Source organism: Eublepharis macularius, chromosome 5 (genome assembly GCF_028583425.1).
Source record: "Eublepharis macularius isolate TG4126 chromosome 5, MPM_Emac_v1.0, whole genome shotgun sequence".
NCBI lineage: Eukaryota > Metazoa > Chordata > Lepidosauria > Squamata > Eublepharidae > Eublepharis > Eublepharis macularius.
The window spans coordinates 161,165,669-161,188,158 of NC_072794.1; the positions used below are offsets into that span (position 1 = coordinate 161,165,669).

Genomic DNA, 22,490 nt, shown 5'->3' on the forward strand with positions numbered 1-22,490 from the left:
TGAAATAATAGTAATGGAGTTGGCAACCCCTGGTCAGTTGCGAAACCCATCAAAACAACTTCTGTGCATAGAAGTGCATCCTCACCACCTACCCCTCCCTCTGCAGCTTGAAATGCCCCCGAAATGCTGTTCTTGGGGGACAGGACGCCTAAGGTGGCCAGCACAGGGTGTTTTGAGGACTACTATGGAAGGAGGGGAAATTGCCAAAAATCAGCCCCTTCCCATTTGTGTACATGGATCTTCATGATGGGATCCATCTCCATGTCCTCCAGAGAGCATTAGAATACAAATAGCATATCAGGCTCATACATTCCTCTTAGCAAAAAAAGCTTTGAAAATGACTATCATTATGATGGTAATCTTATCACTAATTATCCTATTATCATAATAGGGAACTTGACAAGTCCGTTTCTCCTTTTTAATTGTGCATATATCAATTAAAGTAATTGTGGGTGGCATACTGCAGGGTTTCCCCTCATTTAATTGCTGTTTCACTTAACAGTATATCCTCTACCACCACATCCTTTCTTTTTTTACAGATGGTTTTATCAAGGTAGCAATCCATATACTGGGACTCCTGACTGGTTATACTCAGGCGGATACTTTGACAGAAACTTCTTTGACTGTCCAGATATATACTGAAATCTTGAATGCTGTTGCTGCTTCGCCCAGAGCTGGTCAACTTCAGCTGATGCCAGTGACTCTGGCTTGGTCAAGAGCAGAAACCTCGCTTTTCTAAAGTAAATTTTAAAGAAACGGTCAGTCACCGATCAAGGATTTGTCATTTAATTTTGATTGCCAAAATATGAAGTGCTGTTACTTCTTTCCATAAAACGACAGCCTGAGATTGCTGTGTTTCAGAGGGAAGTAGTTTGCATGTTTTTTTCTTTTCTTTCCCCCATTAGTCAGTTTATATTTTATTATTTGTTTTTTGGCCAGAATGAAAATGCTGAAGCCAGTGATGCTTGCAGCACCTTATTAAACATTTAACTTATTCAATACCGATGACCGCTGCACAACTTCTCATATTTCAGCAGTAAAGGAGACCTAGAAGTATTCACAATGTGGTGCAACGGTGGTGAATTGGTACGACTGAGAAACGAGGGGTCATTGGAGAGGTATCATTGAGAACTGGAGTGATTGAATTCTTGGGAGTTATCTGAAAGGAGTCTTATAATTTTAGCTGAACAGCTTTAGCAGAAAGCATTAGGCTTAACTTGCAGTCTTGGAAACTTTCACTCTGTTTTTGCCTCCCACCTTTGGGCACCACGATTATCAATTAAGCGAAGTACCTTTACTTTTTTGTTACAATGACAACAGCAAACGACTACATTGAATTTTGGAACATGGTTTATAGGTGTTCGTAACAAACGCCTCCTTGTCCAAAGTTTCAGAATGTATGGGGTTTTTAAACACAAATGCTTTGAAGATATTCATAGGAATTTGGGTGTTTTGTGTGTGCGTGTGTCATGTTAGAAACCACGTTTTTTTGCTTTTGTCAAGAGATGTCTGCAGTGCTGCTTGTGGCAGGCTGAGACTATTCAGGATTTATTCATAAACATGCACTTCCTTTCCCTTCTGGATTTACTCCAAATCTATCAGCTAAAAAGGTCACATTTCTATTTGGATTTTCCAGTGCATGTTCTGAAGCATTTATTGGGTCATGACTGGTAGAACTTCCTTGAAAAGCAATTTCCCTCCTCTACCCTCTGGCTAAAACTGAGTGACCTGCCTGAAGCTTTCATCGAACTTATAAGAGGCGTAATTTCCTTGAGCGTTGGCTTATTTTTGCTGACTTAAAAACATATCAAAGCCATATGATCCCTCTGAGCTGTTATGAATTATTAAAGAGAAGTGTTTTTTTTCTTGTCACCTATACATTTCTAGAAGGCAAGCGATGCTCTGAAAATAAAGTTTAGGTTGGTAGCTTAAGCAAACTTTCCGAAACAAATTGCTGAATTTTGCCATCAGCTGAACGGGGGAAAGGCCGTCTTGCTATCGTTCTGTTAAATGTTACAGTAACTGAAAGACAACATGAGAGATTCGACGATAACTATCCACTGATTGGTTTCTTGGCTGCAATCCCATCAGATTCTGTGTGGCGACACCAGTGTGGTAGTTAAGAATGTTTTCCTTCTCTATTCAAAAACGTCTACATGTTTTGAAGTTTCCTGCTTGCAAACTTCAACCAAAGACGAGAGGTGCCGGAATTGCATCTAAAGGAGGGAAGCTTCAGAGACCTCTTTTGGGATGCTGGTGTTGGCATTACAGAGGCATTTTTTGTATACCTTGCCGACGGAGCAGGGGAATTAGACGGCAGCATTTTAGTTGCATTTCATTCAGTTATCCAGCAAAGAAACTTACGCTGAGAACATTCAAGGCAATAAAAAGACACTACAGACTGAGAGAACCGTCTTTGGCTAGCATGCCCTTTTGTCGTCTCTGAGCTTGATATTGTCCTCAGGCACAATCTTCCAAGCGTTGTGTGTCGGGAGACGTTTAAGCCCCCCCATTCGTTTCAGCAGGGCTAAGAAGTGCTCGATAAGCACCATTCCTACATAAGAAGAGCCCTGCTGGATCAGACCAGTGGTCCATATAGTCCAGCCTCCTGTCTCTCATAGTGGCCAACCATTTATTCTGGAGGGCCAGCCACGGGGCATCGAGGCCAAGGCCTTCTCCAAATGTTGCCTCCTGGCACTGATATTCAGAGGTGTACTACCTCTGCATATGGAGGCTCCTGGTGACACTTCAAGTCTCTACTCATCTAGCCTCCACAGTGTTTTCCGTTCCATCCTGCGATGAATAAATGTTGTAAATGCACACACCAGTATACATAAACTGTTAATAAGCTTTTCACTAGATATAATACAAATGCGCTGCAGGCCCTTGTTATAAGCATATAATTTACCAACAGCTGCCTCAATTCAGAGGGGAGCAGATTTCACTGTCCGTCCCATTCCTGTGCCAGATAGACACTTGGCCAGAGATGATGGCATAGTTGGCAGCCCAGGGCGTGGAGCCTGCTGCTCTTATTGCAGCTCTTCAAGGTAAGGTGACAGCTATCCTCCCACGCCTGACTGTTGGACGTGAGGTAGCCTGAATTCCTATGGTGGCAATTTGTTGATGGAATGGGTTGAGAAAAGGGCGGAAGCTCTCTTCCATCCGTGGATTGCCGCTCGCTGGTTCAAGGCCACTGTGTGCCCTTACCAGTGGAAGTTCTGGGGAAAAACTATGTTGAGCCAGAAATCTGTATTAAAACTACTAGTAGCTACTCTGGCCTTCTTCATAAAGATGCGTGGAGGCATGCTATAGTTTTTAATTAGAAGGAATATTTTAAATTTTGAATTGCCAGAATAAACACAGCTGACCTATTCTTTTTTTTAAAAAAGGCTTAGAAGGGATATTTCTTCCATATTGCACCACAAGATGAAAATGTCATCCTAGCATATTTGAAATTTTCATTATTTTTTTTTTTAAAAATCATTGGTGACGATAATATGCTATGCCCAGTTTTATTATATAAAAAAAGATTTAATATTTTCTACTGGTTAGCTTTTTGCTTAATCAACTTGCATTTGAATTACACGTAAATCATGATCTCATGTTATGCCTCCCGTCCTCCTTCGTCCTGCCAGCCGGTGTAGAGGCTCAATGTCCTTGAAATACCTGACTGGTGTATAAAGGAAAGGGGAAAGACCGGCGGGTCTGTGTTTGAAGGAAGCCTGGAACAGCCAGCTTGTGTGGGAGGCAGGGGAGGTTCTCCCATATTCATTTTAACTCCTAGCCTGTCTCTTCTCCAAGGCAGCTGGCAAACTAAAAACAACACACCACAATAGCGTCAGATTGAAATACAGACTAGAGCCTGCGACCCTTTAAAAGCTTTGCCCATAAAATTTAAACCCTTAAAAAAAACAAAGATACTTGCCTGTTTCGTTTACGTTGTATCTGCACTTATCAGTACCGCTGTCATCACTTGAGCACTGCCTTACAAAGTAAGTTGACCATTTGACCCTTCCATGGGGGGGGGAAAGCACTTTTTAAAATAATCATGTTAAAATATTAAGGTAGATGTTAAAGTAAATGTTAACTTAAATATTTTTATGAGGATAGTTACTTATTTTCTTGGCTGCTCACTTTCAGTTGTATCCACCTTGATACGTTGATTTGATGTTTAAGACTGGCGCACGCATTAGCCCTCAATCCATAGGTGCTGATGGGCACTCAAAAACTTTGATGTGCATACGGTTCTCTGCAAACAGGAGCTTTCCTCTTCCACTCCAGTGTCAGGGAGAATTCCATATATGAATCACTAGTGCCTGTAGTATATGTACTGATGCTATAGTACATGGGAAAGTCTCTGCTTGCCTGAAGTTCCATGTCAACATAAAAGCCCTGTGAAACTTTAGTCGGAGGGACTGCTTTCCCTCCTGCATGCTGTGTCAATAGGTAGCTGCTATGTTTCCTTCCAGGCCGGTACAAGCTTACCTCTAAGCAATAACTAAATGGCCTTTGCTTGAGGTATGCAAAGAGTTAACACTAGACTACCTTTGGCATAGCGTGATGAAACAGGCAATTAACCTGGGATACAGCTGGCTTAACCCGGGGATGAGTACGGCAGAAATGTAATGCATCCACAAACCTTTCATATCCCTCCCCAGCTTCATTTCAACAAGCAGCAGAGTTGGCTGCGTTATCCCTACATGGGTTGCGAGAGGATGCCGGAATTTAAATAGCACTACAAATCTCTCGACTCCTCTGGCAGGATTATCTTAATTGGAGAATGTCAGTTCTTTTTTATTTCACATCAAAAGATTTAAGATCCAGCTAAATAGTTACACATTTTACCTGATGCGTCTTCTAAAATCCGGCTGCCTACATAACTCAGGTTAGCCCCATCTCATTAGACCTCAAGAGCTAAGCAAGATTGGCAGTGGTTAGTACTTGGATGGGAGACCATCAATGAAGACCGGGGTTGCTATGCAGAGGAAGGCAATGGCAAACCACCTGCCTTGAAAACCCCTTGATGGAGCTGCCATAAGTCGGTCGTGACTTGGTGCCCCCCACTCCCAAGTTAAAAGGGAATGAAAGGTGTGTGAATTGCAACTTCTTGATGGATGGAGTTTGGTGAAACTCTCTTGATTCCTTCCAAAATTTACAAGTATAATTTGGTGTATGGCCTTTTGCAACTCGACTGCAATTTGGGATGGCTCATTCCACTCTTAAAGCTGCAACTCTTCTGAATTTGCACATTTGCCCACTCTTAGCTCCCAGGCTGGGAAACAAACCTGATTTTAGTCTCTACCTAACTACAAATTTTTTATCGTGTTTTATTCTGCCTTTTGAATCTGATGATCAGTAAATTAAGAAGCAAATTATGTGTGAAATGCAAGCAGTCCTTCCTTACTAAATTGAAATCTTTTTCACAGCCCAAAGTTGCTCCCCAATTCTAGAAAGGTTGCAAAGGGCCATTCAGGTAACTTGTGATTCTGAAGAAAATTTAAAAATGTGTGTTGTGAATCATCCAAATGGTTCAGGTACCTGGTGTGGTCTCTCTCCTGTTCACTGTACTCTGTGTATTTTAATGTTGCAAATAAAATGTTGATGTTCCGGTTTATGTAGTGCTTTAAACTCACATATTAATTTGACAATGTACCGTAGTGTTGCCTCTCGAAATACACACGTGATTGGGGTTAATTGTAAAATAAAGCAATACTTAAATACATGTAAAGCTAACGGTTCTAACACAGAAAATTGATTTTTTTTAAAGTATGGTTTTTATAGCATGGAAGAATTCAACATATTACCCCTCTCCCCTCCCCCATCTCAGTCCACTCTGCTGTTGCTGCTGCTATTGCTCTTCTTTTTTGCCTTACTTACTTCACTGTATCCTTGTTTAATGATGATTTACATAGGTGGGTCAATCCACTGGGAATGTCTTTCATCCAAACCCCATTTGAAAGAGGGCTTGCGCAAGAGTAACTGTCCAGGCTGTACGCTTGTGCACCTTCCCCAGTTTACTTAAGTGGGGCTTGCACCAGAGAGCATTTCCTAGCAGAGTATACCCATTGTGTTTTTTTTCTTTTGCCTTATCCATGTTGCATGAAAATGTTGGAGGATAATAATAAAAAGGCTTTAGTGAAATGGATTTATTTTTATAATATTTAATAACTGTCAATACCCATCTATATTAACGATACAAAATCATATTTACCTTTTTAGAGAAGTCTGTACAGGTTTGTGGACATAAATGTTTAAAACTGTAAATCTGAATAAAGCTTGTTTTGGAGAAGACATGTTGGTTCTGGGCCCTTTTTGTTGATAACTTTTATCTGTTATTTTTAAATCAAAATATTGATAAACGGCTTTTTTTCAGCTGGAACGCGGTGGAACGGAGTTCTGGCACCTCTTGAAAATGGTCACATGGCTGGTGGCCCCGTCCCCTGATCTCCAGACAGAGGGGAGTTTAGATTGCCCTCCACGCCGGAGACTCCCCTCTGTCGGATAGCTTATTAATAAAAAATTATGAAAATGAAAAAAAAATCCCCTCTGTCTGGAAATCGGGGCGGGGCCACCAGCCATGTGACCATTTTCACCAAGGGCAATTTAAACTTTAAAAAACTCCCCCCTTGTTCCAGCTGGCCCAAAGTGACATCATTGTGCAGTCCCGAGAGCATGCGTGCACTTTTGTGCACACGCATGTGGTACCAGGGGCACTACCTCCCGCCAAGAGTTGCCCCCTGTGCTGGCAACCCAGAGTTCCACCATCTCTTTTCCCAGAAAAAAAGCCCTGTTGATAAATATTGTTCTTCCAGATAGTTATTTAACTGAGAGCCTAGAAATGCTTTTGTCAAACAGAAATGTACCGTAACTGGGGAGGAAATGGCAGCACAGCCCAGGATGGGCTAGCATGCATGCGAAAAGCCTTTCAGAACTACAGTAGAACTGGTGGGGTTCTGGAACTGAACACATGGACACACACTGATGTGGGAATGAAGTCCCCCTGCATACAGTTGGATTTCTTTCCAGGTACACAGCCAAGCAAGCCTGATCTCGTCAGATCTCAGAAGCTAAGCAGGGTCAGCCTAGGTTAGTAATTGGAGGGGAGGCCTCTAAAGAAGACCAGGGTGGTTATGCAGAGGCATGCAATGGCAAACAACTTCTGTTAGTCTCTTGCCTTGAAAGCCCCAGTAGGAGTCGCCCAAAGTCAGCTATGACTCGATGGCACTTTCCACCGCCACCACCACACAAGGATAGGATTTGGCTCTTTGAAGAATTGTCTTTAGAAGGGGGGATAAAGAATCTCATCCTTTTCTGGACTTAGCCAGAGTACATTTTGCCTTCTAGTTTTGTTAATGGTTGACACAACATCATGCCATTCATGCAGGCTATGTCTGAAGTGCACATAAACTCCCACATCTCATACTGTGTCGGGCAGCAATGTAGAATAGCAATCAGCTTCCACACTTCTGAAAGTTTCCATCTCACTGCGTACAAAATGTACACTTAGGTACCCCAGATCTGTGGGCGTTTATGATGCCAGGCAAATCTACCTCACATAAACATTTCCAATTTTCAGAACTTAGTAAGGACAGCTGTTACACAAAGACACCAAAGCAATGGAACTGTTGTCCAAGTCCAATACCCACAGCCGGACCTCTAATATTAAATTTAGTACATGAGAAAAATACTAATGAGAAAATAGTGTGTATTTTGCCCTTCCCTGAAATCTCCAGGAATTTCCCAACCCAGAGCTGGCAAGCCTAGAATCAGGAGATTGTTCACTCCCACTGGCAGTGTTTTTTATTAACCGGTTATGCTTTAAGCCCTTATGGAGATTTCCGGGTTGCTCAGAAAGTTTTGGTTTTTAAATGGAGCCTCCATACACCAGCTGCCTGGGTCCTAGGCTTTCTAGGGATACCTGTGGGAAACGAGACAATAGGATTGCCAGCCTCCAGGTAGGGACTGAAGATGTTCTGGAATTATAACTCATCTTCAGCCAAAAGAGAAAATGAGTGGATTCTATGGCATTGGAAGGTGGATTCTATGGCATTATATCCTCCAGCTATTTCTCAGGCATAAGACTGCAACTAGGGTTGCCAGCTCCAAGTTGGGAAATTCCTGGAGATTTTGGGTATGGAGCCTGAATGAGGAGTTTGGGGAGGGGAGGGACCTTAGTAGGGCATAATGCCATAGATTCCACCTTCCTAAGCACCAGTTTTCTCCAGGGGAACTGTTCTTTATGGCCTGGAGAACAGCTGTAGTTCCAGGAGATCTCCAGTCATCGCCTGGAGGTTGGCAACCGTCCTGGTGGGACGGGGTCACGGTAGTTTCCATCCACCCGCAGTTCCCCCATCGGCCGCTAGAGGTCGTACCTCCGTCCTGTCCGCGGCCGACATGACGCAGCAGGATCACTGCGGGGCGGAAACGGCTCGAGGAAGCGCGCGGGGCATCCTGGGGAGGGCTGCTTTTGAGCGGCAGGGCTTGCGACCAATGAGAGCGCGGGGAGGGAGAGGGCGCTGGGGAAGAAGGGCGGGTTTCCGGTGCGAGGAGAAGGGGTCCTCTCAGGGAGTCGGAAGCGGGCAGCGTTCGCTGTGACGGGACGGACTGGACGGCGGCGGGCTGCGAGGGGCTGAGGCGGCAGGTGAATGGAGGCGGGCGGGCCTGGGCGTGAGTGAGGAGGAGGGGGTGGGTGGGAGCGGGGAGGGCAATGGCGGCCACTGGAGAGGGAGGGGAGGCCTCGCCCGGGTGGGGGGAGAGAAGGAGGTGAGGGGTAACGGGGGATGGGCCCCCTGAATGTTCAGCTAAGGCAAAAACCCTCCCCGGAAATGAACATCCTCATGCATCTCAGGAGAGAATGGCGTTGCCAGCTACAGGTCGGGAAATTCTTGGGGATTTGGGGGGGGGTGGAGCCTAGGGAGGGTGGGGTTTGGCGAGGGGCCTCAGGAGGCTGTAATGCAACAGAGTCCACCCGCCAAAGCTGCCATTTTCCTGTCGGGGAACGGATCTCTGTGTCCAGCCGTCGCCTGGAGGTTGGCAACTTTAGCAGAGAAGGTTCTTGGGCGGGTGTTACTCGTTCTCTGCTCGTTGCAGGGAGTTCCGTGGATTGGCGCTTCCCCCTTGCTGGGCCAGTTTTTTGCACTTGCAGGATTTTTTTTCTAAGAGATTGGGGTTTGTGTAGCACTTCCAGTTTTCAAAGCTTTTTGCCCGTGTTTACCAAGATTGAGACCATTGGCACGGTAGAGTCCTAGAAGATTTTCGGATGTAAATTTTCCAGAGAGTCAGAACTGTCGTCTTTTGTGTATTTGCTTCATTTATATTCTGCCATCCTTCCCAGTGCGGGCCCCAAACACCTTACATGGTTCTTTTCTCCTTTTTATCTTTACAACTGCCCTGTGAGGTAGGTTAGGCTGAGAGTTTGCAAGTGGCCCAAGTGCATTCAGAGTTGGGATTCGAACCTGTGTCTCCCAGACCCAGTCTTAAGTCCTAGAAAGTAGACCAGTGTTGTTATCTTCCTATGGGAGATGTGTGTGAGGCTTGCTTGAAGCCCCCTTGTAGCAAATGGCTGTAGTGTTTGCTATCTTGGCAAGACTGTAATTAGTTCTTTGAAGCCCCTAATTAATGGATAGTGCAGTTTAGATCTAAAGACCAAACTAATTACTTTTCACCTTGTTCTGTTGGTGATCTGCTGTCCCTCCCGTTTTTCTTATTTTCTTACCCAAAGTGACAACTATTGAGGATTCTCAGACTAGTGAGGGTTCTCATGTGGTATCTTCAGTATGAAGAAACAGGCTGCTTATCTAGTAGCCTCCTCCATCACCATATTTTTCGAGGAAGGAATTAAATACTCAAAGCACAATAAAACTGAGAGAGCCAGTGTGGTGGTAGAATGTTGGGCTTGGCCCCTCAAAGAGAGCGGTGTGTTAAGTCAAGCCATAAGATGGCTTTGCACAAGCTTGCTGCTCAGCTGTACCTCACAGGCATGTTGTGAGGATGAAATAGTTCGCTTTTATTTGGTTATACCGGGCAAAGAATGGGGTGTGATAAGGCATAATTTTTATAGCACTCTTTTTCCTTAATTTGTATAGCGCTCTTGCACACGTGTATGTAAGATTTCCTAAAGTTGTAAATCATGGAAGTTAAATTCTTGCAGCTAAACGCTTAATTTGGGATATAAACATACTTTGCTTGTTCTCAAACTTAATGAGCAGACAAGTGAAGCTGAGGCTAGAGTTGCCTAAAGTCACATTAAGGGTCAGTAGCTGAACTGGATTTGAATCCATGGCTCACCAGATCCATGTTGACTAAATTATTAGTGTTTGTGGGTTGCCCACTGTTAAAGGAATCAGGTGCCTCTAATCATTCCATCCAAATTGTGTACCCTGTAATGAAATATTGCTCTGATCTAGAGCATAATGGATGCCTCATATATTTTGACGCTGATGGCAAAAAGCTTCCCATTTTCTTGTTCAAATATTAAGCTGTTAATTCCTAAATTCTTCAGTCAGCTCCCTCCTCCCCCAACCCACTGAAAGCCGGTAGTGTATGAACAAGAGACTGTAACGAACTTCTCCTATCTACTTTAATGCAAATATATGTGAGAGTCTATCTCAAATAGTCATTCTGTTTTTAAAAGCTTTGATAGGTGATTGAGATAGAAGGCAAAAACCTTCAATGTGTTGTTTGGAATTTTGAAATTCTAAAACTTTCTATTTTGGTCTGAGATCCAGAGGAGTTAGCCATGTTAGCTTATATTCGCAAAATAGTAAAGAGTCCAGTAGCACCCTTAAGACTAACCAACTTTATTGTAGCATAAGCTTTCGAGAACCACAGTTCTCTTCATCAGATGCATCTGACGAGGAGAACTGTGGTTCTTGAAAGCTTATGCTACAATAAAGTTGGTTAGTCTTAAAGGTGCTACCAGACTTTTTACTGTTTTGGTCTGGGGTGCAATTTTTAGGTTTGTGATCAAATGTTTGGGACGGTGTGATGCTTTTGTGCTAGTCACATTGGTGTGCATGTTTTCTGGGTAGCTGAGTAAAGTAAACACGCATATTATGACGACTCCCGTTCTTCAAGGCTGTAATATGACCTGCATCGGCTTCTTGGACACAGACCCCATTCTGTCACTGTAATGGAAATAATTAAACTGGGTTGGATCCCGTGGCTTATTCCGCTTGCACAAGAGCCACTTCCACTGTCACAAGGTTTCTGCTCTCCCCCCCCCTCCCCAAGAGTTTGCTGTCCGCCAGGAGCAATGTGTTGGGCCGCACCACAGGTTGCCGTGAGATGGGGGAGGCAGGGAGGTTCAGCTAGGATCCAATCCACCATCTTCCTGCTCTAAGAAAATTTGGCAGCTTTCTCTGCTATGGAAAGTGATTGATTACATGATTAGAATATAGTAACAATTACAGTAATCTAAAATGCATATTAATGAAGCATTAAAGGCACAGTGTTTGTTTCTTTGATGTGAAAAATAGGGTCAGAATTGCTTGTCCAATTCCTGTGGAAAAAATTGCTTGGATAGTTGTGCAACCTCTGGCTTCCTTAGATTACTCGGTGCTGCAACTTCTGGCTTCCTTAGATTACTTGGTGCTGCATCAGGGGACATGTTCATAAGGGAAACTTAATGACTTTTGGCCAGGAATTAGGAAGATAACGTAGGTCAAAACTTTATGAATTTGTGAATTGGTCCAAACTGTATGAATTGGCCTCGGAGGATGAGGCAGTTAAACATTTATTTTATTAATTTAAAACTCTTCTACTTCACCTTTCTCATCACTGAATAGGCCATAATTGTGTGTTGTGCGGGATTATCAGCCTTGAATTACTCAGGAGATGGCAGCAGGCCTGGTGCAACTTTTTTTTTTAAGTCATTCTTTCAACACAATGTGCATTGATTTTTCCAAACGAGATTGCTGTCTACACGCTTGGGGTGTGCATATTAAGTCACCAGAGCGACCTTTGACTCACTTCAAGTTTCTTTCTGGATGCATTTAAAACGCACTGCAACTGTGTAGTGTTGGTTTCCCACTGAAGTTGCTGGAGATGATTAAAAATGCCTGTATTGCTTAGAAGTATGCTGTCTCAAACACTTCAGAAGTACAAAGGTGAATTTTGTTTCTTGGAAAAACGAAGAGATCTTGAAGGAAGCCAGCTTCTTAGTATAAATTTGACTTATCAATAGTGTACACTTGATGATGGTCTTAGAGATTTATTCCCCCAGCTTCCATCATTGATATTCGTAGAGAAGTGACAGAAAAATTAATATTTATGTATTTACTTCATTTGTAGCCCACCTTTCTTGCTGAGACTCAGGGCGAATTACAGGATACAAACGGTGCAAACAATTTAAAAGAAAAAAAAACAATGCAATCAGATCGCAAAAAAACAACAACTGATAATGCAATAGGGTTATGATTACAGAATTACGGGGCAATGCAAGCAACAAACTAAGGCAAGGCCGTGTACAAAAAATGGGTTGCAAGGTATAAGACAATGCAGTGAAAGCAGGTGATACATGCAGTAATCATTGCCGTGGAACCATCCTGTTCCATTGGAAAGAAGACCTCTGGCGCTGTTCTGTTCTGCTGCAGTTGTGATCTCTTTTTAAAAAAGACTTCTCAAACAGAACAATTTTGTACATTCTGTAGAATGACAGAAGTGTGGGCGTGTTCCTGACCACCTCAGGCAGGAGGCTATTCCACCAGGTGGGAGCCACTACCAACCGTGCAAACAGTGAAGATATCCAGGAGTATACAGTTTTTCTCATGAGAAAGTGTTGTGCTTGTTCTGTAGAAGCACAATGTGGCTTGGTGCAGCCAGGATATCTGGGAGATTCTTTGCTTTGGGAGGGTAAAGAATGCATGGAAGGAGCTCAGTGTAGCAGTAGAGTAAAAACTGAAGGAGCTATATTAGAAAACTACCTCTGGAGTCAGCCTGCCTGGTGGGATGCTGATCTGTTCCCCCCCAGGATCCTTTGGCTTCTTTTTCCTCCTGGATTGAAGCCCCAGTAGCTCTTGCCAAGAACAATCAGTAGTCATATTTACAGGATGGCAACAGCCAGGGCACCGTCTGAAAAGCCTAGCAGCTTTTCCACATTTGGACGGAAGCAAGATGCGAGAGCACTCTGTGAGCTCTTCATTCTTCAGCTGTTATAAGCGCTGCATTTTGGTGAGTATTGCTGCAATCGGTAATATGTAAATAGCTTCTGTGTTTAGAGCATGGCAGGTCCAGACACGTCCTACAACTACTTGGCTGGTAGTACTGTTATACCTGAGTGCTGGTGCCTTAGAGAAAAGAATGTATTTTCAGTAACTGCGCTCTTTATTTTTCCAGGCTTTAGATTAGTTCTTATAACAACAACAACATTCCATTTATATACTGCCCTTCAGGACAACTTAGCACCCACTCAGAGCAGTTTACAAATTATGTCATTATTATCCCCACAACAACCATCACCCTGTGAGGTGGGTGGGACTGAGAGAGCTCCGAGAAGCTGTGACTGACCCAAGGTCACCCAGCTGGCTACAAGTGGAGGAGCGGGGAATCAAACCCAGTTCTCCAGATTAGAGTCCCGCACTCTTAACCACTACACCAAACTGGCTTAAGCTCAGCTTTTATTGAAACATGTGATGTTAACATAATTGGGGTATGGGCTTTTTGAGAAAGTTTTTTTAATTGTGTCTTGCGTAATGTTCTTAATTCTGGAAAAATAGTTTATAGATTTTTTTCAAAAAGTGAAAGGCAAGCAAAATCTGGTGTGGAACTGTGGTTCAATGGTAGAGTATCCGCTTTGCATGTATAAGATCCCCTGATATCGGTAGTTAAAGGTGATGTGAGAGAGCTCTACTTGAAAGCTGCTGCTAGGCAGTTACATTGAAAGCACATGCTGTTTGTGTACAGTGTGCACTTGTACATGTGTTGAATAATGTTACATTCAATGCCCGTATAGCTGAACCCCACATTTATTCCCGGTTCGTTTGTAAAGTGAATGCGTGTTGGCTCTTTCCTACAAATAGATGTGATGCATTCACTTCCATTGACAGGAGCCCCTGCCTCCTGCTCTCTGTATGATCAGATGGTATGGCCTGGCTTTCTAGCAGTTGCTAAAAGAATGGCGCAGTCACCGCAGCAAGGATAGTTTTCATGAAATACTGGAAAAAGGAGACCCAGCCCAGTACAGGGGAGTGGATTTGCAAAATTAAGGAAATATTTATTTTGATAAAGATGACTTTGTTACAAAAAGGAGGTGACGTATCCAGCTTAGAAGATATCTGGAAGCTATTTTCTGTCCGTATTAATGCTTCTATATGAATCATTGCTGTAGCAAGGAGGTGGATGAAACTTCTGATAATAGCTACTGAGCTTACTTAGGAGCCTTTGATGGGGAACTTTGTCAAAAGCTTTCTGGAAGTCAAGATAAACAATATCTATCGGGTCTCCCTTGTCCACTTGTTTGTTCACTCCCTCAAAGAACTCTAACAGATTGGTGAGACAAGATCTTCCCTTACAGATATATAAACGGGCACTTCTCACAGTGGAGGGTGGTGAGCAGTGGGGTGCCACAGGGGTCGGTATTGGGTCCAATGCTTTTTAACTTGTTTATTAATGATTTGGAATTGGGATTAAGCAGTGAAGTGGCTAAATTTGCAGATGACACGAAATTGTTCAGGGTGGTGAAAGCCAGAGAGGATTGTGAGGCACTCCAAAGGGATCTGTCGAGGCTAGAAGAGTGGGCATCCATGTGGCAAATGAGGTTCAATGTAGCCAAGTGCAAAGTAATGCACATTGGAACCAAAAATCCAAAATATAAATACAAGTTGATGGGGTCTGAACTGGCGGAGACTGACCAAGAGAGAGATCTTGGAGTCATGATAGATAACTCACTAAAAACGTCAGCACAGTGTGCGACTGCCATAAAAAAAGCTAATGCTATGCTAGGGGTTATTAGGAAAGGGATTGAAAACAAATCAGCCGGTATCATAATGCCTCTGTATAAATCAATGGTGAGGCCTCATTTGGAGTACTGTGTACAGTTCTGGTCGCCACACCTTAAAAAAGATATCATAGCACTGGAAAAAGTACAGAGAAGGGCAACTAAAATGATTAAAGGGTTGGAACACTTTCCCTATGAGGAAAGATTGAGGCGCTTGGGGCTCTTTAGCCTGGAGAAAAGACGACTGAGGGGAGACATGATAGAGGTTTACAAGATAATGCACGGGTTAGAGAAGGTAGAGAAAGATGTGTTTTTCTCCCTTTCTCACAATACAAGAACTCGTGGGCACTCTATGAAATTATTGAGCAGTCGGGTTAGAACAGATAGAAGAAAATACTACTTTACACAAAGGGTGATAAACACATGGAATTCGTTGCCACAGGAGGTGGTGGCAGCTACAAGCATTGCCAGCTTCAAGAGGGGACTGGACAAATATATGGAGCAGAGGTCCATCAGTGGCTATTAGCCACAGGAGATAGATGGTATTCTCTTTGTGGGGAGGTGGTGCTCTGTTGTCTTCTAGCCAGTGTGTGTGACAGAATGTTGGACTGGATGGGCCACTGGCCTTATCCAACATGGCTTTGCTTATGTTCTTATGTTCTTATGTAATTTGTCGCCATAAGAATCTGTAATTGATAAATATAATTTAAAAAGAAGAAAAAAGGAACAAAAAGAATGGTGCAATCCCATGTTCTTTGTCTTTGCTCAAAAGATTGGACCACAGTTTTTATGAAAGAAGCATGACTGTATATCCCCCACCCCCCAAAAAACCCCTAGTAAGTGTGCCATAATAACTGTTTCCTAATTCTTCGGTTTACAGGTACTGTCTAAATACCTTTGAGTAGCATTTTAACCTTGGAGACTCTGGCCACATCTGTCCCACGTCTTCAGCATCAGCTTTGTTGACAGAGGCAGTCTGGATTGCTTGGTTTTAATTCCTTTAATGCCTGGCTAGAGAACCAAATGAGGAGGCTGTGTTATTGCCGTGTGAAGCTGCGAGGGGAGGAAGCGTCTCTGGGTCTTGCAGAGAAGCAGCAGCGAGGAGTGTGGCTGCACAGTTGTTGGGGCTGATAACTGTGACTGGATTCTCCCCAACTAGGGAAGCGCCCCTGAGGATGTTCAGGAATTCTAGCTGTTTAGGCAGCCGAATAGTTGCTCTCAGGCGGTCTTGAAGTGATTGGCATCTATGAAGATGTATTTGAAAGGATGGTACTGGGCTTAATAGAACTTTGCGTGTCTGAGAGTAGCTCCTGAGGAAACCTCGCTGTTCTTTTTGTCTCTGTCCAGGATGTCTTCCGGTGCATTGTTTCCAAGCCTGGTGCCTGGCTCCCGGGGCTCGTCCAGCAAGTACCTGGTAGAGTTCCGTGCAGGAAAGATGTCTTTGAAAGGCAGTACTGTCACCCCAGACAAGAGGAAAGGTCTGGTATACATCCAGCAAACGGATGATTCTCTTATTCACTTCTGTTGGAAGGACAGGACTTCTGGGAACGTAGAGGATGTAAGTAGAACGCATCAGTTCTTAAGCTGTACCTTAACAGGCTTAAAGATGATTGGCACACTATGAAGAGGGGCAAAAGGCAAGCGTGTGATTTGTGCTATCAGCCATATTTTGGGTAATATGGACAGCGCTCTTGTGGTGAGATGAACAGCTTCTAAATTCCCGCAAAATTTGTGCCTCACCACAGCGAGGTGTGTGCATGGTGCAGAAGCATTCGTTGTTCGTGCGTCTCCATCTCGCAGTGTGTGAAGCCAGCTCTTAGAAACCTGTGTTAAAAGTGAGACTATGGCTTGTGTTCACGGCAATGTCTTATGTTTTGGCTAGGCGGAGGCATATTTAGTCATTGTTTGTTTTTCAGGACTTGATTATATTTCCGGATGACTGTGAATTCAAGAGGGTGCCTCAGTGTACTACGGGCCGTGTGTACGTGCTGAAATTCAAGGCTGGATCTAAGCGACTCTTCTTTTGGATGCAGGTGTGTGACCAGCCTCAGTCTCCTGTTAGTGTATTGGCGCCGGGGGGGGGGGGCGGGGGGGACACAAGAGCTCATCTGATACAGCGCAAAGTTAGATATCAAAGCGCTTTTGAATTGAGGGCATCTCCTCTGTCCTTGGGTGAAATCCTTGCTTCCTTTCCAGGAGCCCAAGACAGAGAAAGACGAGGAGCACTGCCGTAAGGTGAATGAGTATCTCAACAACCCTCCCATGCCTGGAGCTCTGGGGGGCAGCGGAAGTGGAGGCCACGAGCTCTCAGCCCTAGGAGGTACAGGCCTAACCCCAGCTTTCCTTTTGGGGCTGGGGGGGATCAATTGGTTGGGTGTAAAATGTTCTGGGAACGTTGGCACATCTTGAGCAACATAATTGATTCTAATAGGTTTGCATCGTTGAGACTCTTCAGGGCTCCCTTGTTTTTTTTCCTGTGTGTATCGTGCATTGCAGTGAGCCTTTCCTTTTTAAAAACTTAGAGCAAGTTAAATGGCTTGTTGTTTAGGTAGGGAGCTGATCAATAACTGTATTTTTTTTTAATTATAAGGTGAGGGTGGCTTGCAAAGCCTCCTGGGAAACATGAGCCACAACCAACTCATGCAGCTGATTGGACCAACAGGCCTTGGAGGACTTGGTAACGGGTGTTTGTTTTTTATGCTCGTGTAGCTTTTCTGCATTAATCTCTTTCTGTCTCTTTGAGTGGTGTGGTGGTTGCTAAATAGAAACATAGACATAGAAACAGAGAGCTGGAAGGGATCCCAAGGGTCATCTAGTCCAACCCCATGCACAATACAGGAAATACACAGGTACCTCACCCCTCCTAGTGTCCCCTGTTCTATTCCCAAAGGAAGTTTAAAAAACCTCCAGGATCCCTGGCTAGTCTGGCTTGGAGGAAAATTCCTTCCTGACCTCAAAGTGGCAACCGGCATTACACCAGGCTTATAAAAAAGGGTAGCAAGAGCCTAGCACTGGATAATCTGTTCATGCCCTGCCTCTCTTGATCTGTGTAGATTCGTATTCAGTCAGAGAATCATCATAGCCATCAGGTGGCTGTCTAGCCTCTTAAATATCTCCAAGGAAGGAGATCCCACCACCGCCCGAGGAAGTCTACTGCACTGAGGAACCACTCAAACTGACAGGAAGCTCTTCCTAATGTTTAGCCAAAAAATCTTTTGATTTAATTTTAACCCGTTGTTTCTGTTCCAACCCTCTGGGGTAACAGAAAACAACTCCTTTCCATCCTCTATGTGATAGCCCTTCAGATACTTGAAAGAGGGCTTTGATCCTATCTTTTCTCCCAGTAATCTGCTTATGTGTTAATCAAACAACAATAACCAGACTGAAAGCTGTATGAAATGATGCGGTATTACTAGGTTCTCTTATTTCCCCCTCCACACAAACACTGGCAAGGCTTTTGCACGGTTGGGAAACTGCTGTAGTTCAGTACTTAAGACGGGGCTTTTATGGGTGCTGCAGAGCGACTAAAATCTTTTCCTCTTTTTCTGTTTGATGTTAAAATACTCTTTGAATGAGGCTTCCTTCTTGGCTACTCAGACACATTGGGGTGGAAAGGCTTTCCCTGTGGGTGGTGGGCAACCCGCTGCTAAGCGAAGGGAGTGCTTCCGTAGCAGCTAGTGAAGCTGTCGCCATGCGTTTTTCAGCATCTCGGAGGATGCAGCCCTTTTAATCCCTGTTATTTGCGGTTTGGTGCTCATGCTGTAAAATGAAGAGAATCTTGAATAGGTTACGGGGAGAGTATTCTCTGTAGATGCAGAGAAGATGGACAGTATCCCGTGCTGTGCGGAAACAGCAACTTAATCGCTGTAATTTCTGTGCATTCTCTGCAAATGGGTGGTCTGGATGTTGTCTTGGGGAAAGCCGTCTTCTGAATGTGCATACAGTAGGCAGAAGAACACTGCCTGAGACAGTGGAAGGCCAGCTTGGTGGCAGAAAGGAGAAACGAGGTCCCTTGCCTATCTTTTCCTTGCCATTAGGTTTGGGTAGATAATTGCTCGGTAAGAAGCTGCAGAAAGCCCCAAAACAAGTCCTCTGTCTTTGGCCATGTTCTTTGGCATAAAATAATTTTTTGGGAAAAATGATAAAAGTATAAGATTGTACTTTTGTTCACGTAAGACGACTTGCTTGCTTTCTCTAGTCCTTCGTTTCTCTGGCAGAGAATGTGTTCTAAAGTCACAGCATCTAAACAGATATGTCTCCCTTTTGTGGAAGGTGGGCTTGGTGCTCTGACAGGTCCTGGTCTGGCTAGTTTGCTGGGAAGTGGAGGCCCCCCAACTAGCAGCTCTTCCTCAAGGTAAGGGATCCCTTTGCTTGCCTTCAAAAATAATTCAGTACTTCCGTGCTTCAAAAATGCTACTAGTACCTGGACTCCTGTCTGTGTTGTGTTCGTTCCCATGGGGCTGTTAGTTTCCCGCCTCCCTGCAGGTTCTTTCTACAGCAGCGCTGAAGTTGTTAACAAGTCACAACGGTGTGCAGATCCTTAACAAATTAATTGTTAGCCCCATTGAGGCTCAGTTGACTTTGGCTATGTAGTTGTTCGCCTCTGCTTAGGGCTGGTTCTGATGGTGGCTTCCCCATGTGCCAGAACCTCAGCAGCCTGAAGAATGCTTAGATAGGACTTTTGAATGGTCAGAGAGCGTTTCAGTTTATTCCAGTATTTAGTCCAGAGCCTTTCAGTTTATTCCAGTACGAAGCACACTGCAATAGACTCATGAGACATTGAAGAGTCCAGCACCTTCTACTCTTGAAACTGTAACAGAGGTCGACTAAATTTTGAATCATTGTTGGAGGTTTTGCCTGTTCAAGGTTCAGTGCAAACCTGATTTGGCTGCAGTGTGGTTTTCCTTCTCTTGCCTGAGAAGTCCTTGTAAGGTGCTTCTCATTTCAAGGGAATCTTCCGTCCTGCTAGTTGCCAAGTGCTTGTGTAAATGCATCAAAGCCCCATTTGTTATTTTTTAAGTGGAACCATGCACTTAATGATGTATGCATTTTGGATCATTTATTTCTCCAGGAAACCTACTACTATTTTTTAAATTTCATTTTTTTTAAGGTTGTGATTTCAAACTGAAGGAGCAGCTTCCTCCTTTATGTAAAAATACAATGCTTGGGCTCAGGATTTCAGAGGGAGGGGGACCTATTGCTTGGCTGGCTGTTGGTTCTCTGGAGGGTTTTCTGCTGAAGTCTTTAAGCCACAGCAAGAACCAAATCGGTCGAAGGAAGGGAGAGGAGTACGTCGCCTGGCCACTAATGACATTGGTCACCTTCCAGCTCTCGCAGCCAGTCAGCCGCTGTGACACCATCTTCCAGTACTTCATCCACGCGGGTAACACCAGCTCCTACCGCTCCTGCAGCTGTCTCGGCTACCAGTCCCAGTCCTGCCCCAAGCTCAGGGAATGGAACCAGCACAGCCACCAGCCCGACCCAGCCCATTCAACTGAGTGACCTCCAGAACATCTTAGCAACTATGAATGTACCCGCTGGAGCAGGAGGTCAGCCGGGTCATGGGGGGGGGGGGGCTTGGGGTCTGGCTGAACAGGGGGACGGGATTCCAGAAAGAGCCCTGCCTTGAGTGATCAGGGCTGTGTGTTTTTGTTTTGCTGCCTGGGTTAATTTTTCAGTGCCTGTAGCGTTCCAGTTTCTCTCCTATTGGAGCAGCGCTAACAATGTGCTCTCTGTGCTGGAGGAGAAAGTCAGTTCTGTTCGTTGGGTATGTGTGAGTGAAGCTGTCAGGTGTTTGGCAGAGTTTTGTTTGCGGCATCGTGTGTGTGTCTCAGAATCTGAAACCTTTGTCTTCTTGAATTTGAGAGATTCTTGCTTCAAAACTTGAGTATTAACTGGGAAGTACATTTCCTTAGAACTGGACAGTTAGAATTTTGGCTGTTTGAGAACTCCTAATGCTTCCTGAATTACAACTAAAACTGGCAAAGTTTTGCCTGTGGCAGTTGTATTAATGCTTGTTGCCCCTGCCTGACAAGAGCATCTTGTTGCCTTCTTCCTCAGTTGACCTGTCAAGTGTGCTAACCCCTGAGATAATGGCGCCAATTCTGGCAAATACTGAAGTTCAAGAACGCTTGCTGCCTTACCTTCCTTCAGGAGAATCTCTGCCACAGACAGCAGAGGAGATCCAGAACACGCTGACCTCCCCCCAGTTCCAGCAGGTAAAAGTTCTGCCTCTCGTGAAAATGGAACTTGGTGGCAGACATCTGCGCTAAATAGTATGGACCCAGTTGTGGACAGCGGGAAGTCTCCAGGTGCATTTCTGTAGTTAGCCCAAACAAACATGCCCCAAATCCTTGCATTTTACTGACTAGCTTGCCCGCCTGCCCAGCCACATCAATCTCATGGATTTCCTGATCTCTCCTCAGGCTTCCAGTGTTAAGCAAAGCAGTTTCCTTCTAGCTTTAGCAAGCTTTGCTGCCTGGATGCGATTCTTGCTACAGGCTGTTTGAGTGGTTATTTACAACCCAGTCTTTGCAGGGCAGATCCAGTGGTGCTCGCTCTACGTCGACAAGGCCCCCCCCCCTTAAATAACCAACTGAATTTCTTCAGAATTTGGTAGCAGTTAGCCAGTTACACACAGTTCTCTAGTGCGAGTTGGCACTGAGTGTTCCAGGCTGTGTATTGATTTTGGAGCATGGGGGGCAGGAGTGGTCCTGCCAAAAAGCTACTTGTTTGCTTGGGCCAGATTTACCGTGTGGTGTCTCCTGAACCTGGAGAGTTAGAGTCTGACCTGGCTGATCTTCCCATAGGCGCTGAGCATGTTCAGTGCTGCCTTGGCTTCTGGGCAGCTGGGACCCCTCATGAGTCAATTTGGCTTACCAACCGAAGCAGTCGATGCAGCAAACAAAGGTGGTAAGTTTTTGACAACAGAGCTGGAGCTCCTTTGTAAGCTACCTTGGAAACGGGGCCCTGAAGCAGGGAAATAGAACTAAAAGGGTAGTTTGCTGGAAGAAAGCTTGCTTTGAACAACAAGTGATCACATTTATGTGGGTGGTTTGGGAATAAAGCCCCATTCTGCAAAGCAGGTGCCCATTTTAAGCGCATCGGGACAGTCCTAGCAAGCCTTCATCTCAGAGGAGTCCATCGGTTTCATCATCTCACTGGTTCCAAATGCACAATGCTGGTTACTCCTTCCCGTTACTAAACTCTTTTTGCCGTTGGAGTCTGTGTGGGCTTTTGCTTTTAGAAATCTGGTCCTGGCTTTTGCCAGCTGCTCTGATGCAGGGTGTTTTGTCTTGTTTCTAGATGTAGAAGCCTTTGCCAAAGCAATGCAGAACAATGTCAAATCTGACCAAAATGATGGCGACTCGAAGGACAAGAAGGATGAAGAGGAAGACATGAGTTTAGATTAGGCTTCTTGCTGTCTCTGTCTCAGGGGTACTCCTAGACGTTAACTTAAAGTACAAGAAGTAGGATCACTAGCTAACTTGATGTATTAAATCTACTAGTAAAGGATCTCTCTGCCAAAAAAGTGTCTATTTTCTATTTGGTTTTT

The 22,490-nt window shown here is 44.4% G+C and overlaps 2 protein-coding genes across 4 annotated transcripts in view; both read left to right on the forward strand.

The window, feature by feature from the left end:
* The window catches only part of OSBPL2 (oxysterol binding protein like 2), a 98,994-nt gene extending 92,703 nt beyond the window's left edge, over positions 1-6,291 (forward strand). For all 3 annotated transcript variants that reach the window (XM_054980131.1, XM_054980132.1, XM_054980133.1), the window contains one exon: positions 540-6,291. In XM_054980131.1, the coding sequence (XP_054836106.1) occupies positions 540-642 (103 nt within the window). In that variant the 3' untranslated portion in view covers positions 643-6,291. The remainder of the gene's footprint in view (positions 1-539) is intronic.
* Positions 6,292-8,534: 2,243 nt separating this feature from the next.
* On the forward strand, positions 8,535-22,466 carry ADRM1 (ADRM1 26S proteasome ubiquitin receptor). The gene is made up of 10 exons (XM_054980362.1): positions 8,535-8,641; positions 16,283-16,493; positions 16,852-16,968; positions 17,132-17,255; positions 17,526-17,612; positions 19,208-19,289; positions 20,264-20,484; positions 20,996-21,153; positions 21,745-21,847; positions 22,241-22,466. The coding sequence occupies exons 2-10, from the start codon at positions 16,284-16,286 to the stop codon at positions 22,345-22,347; spliced, it is 1,209 nt and encodes a 402-aa protein (XP_054836337.1). The 5' UTR covers positions 8,535-8,641; position 16,283; the 3' UTR covers positions 22,348-22,466.
* The last annotated feature ends 24 nt before the right edge of the window (positions 22,467-22,490 follow it).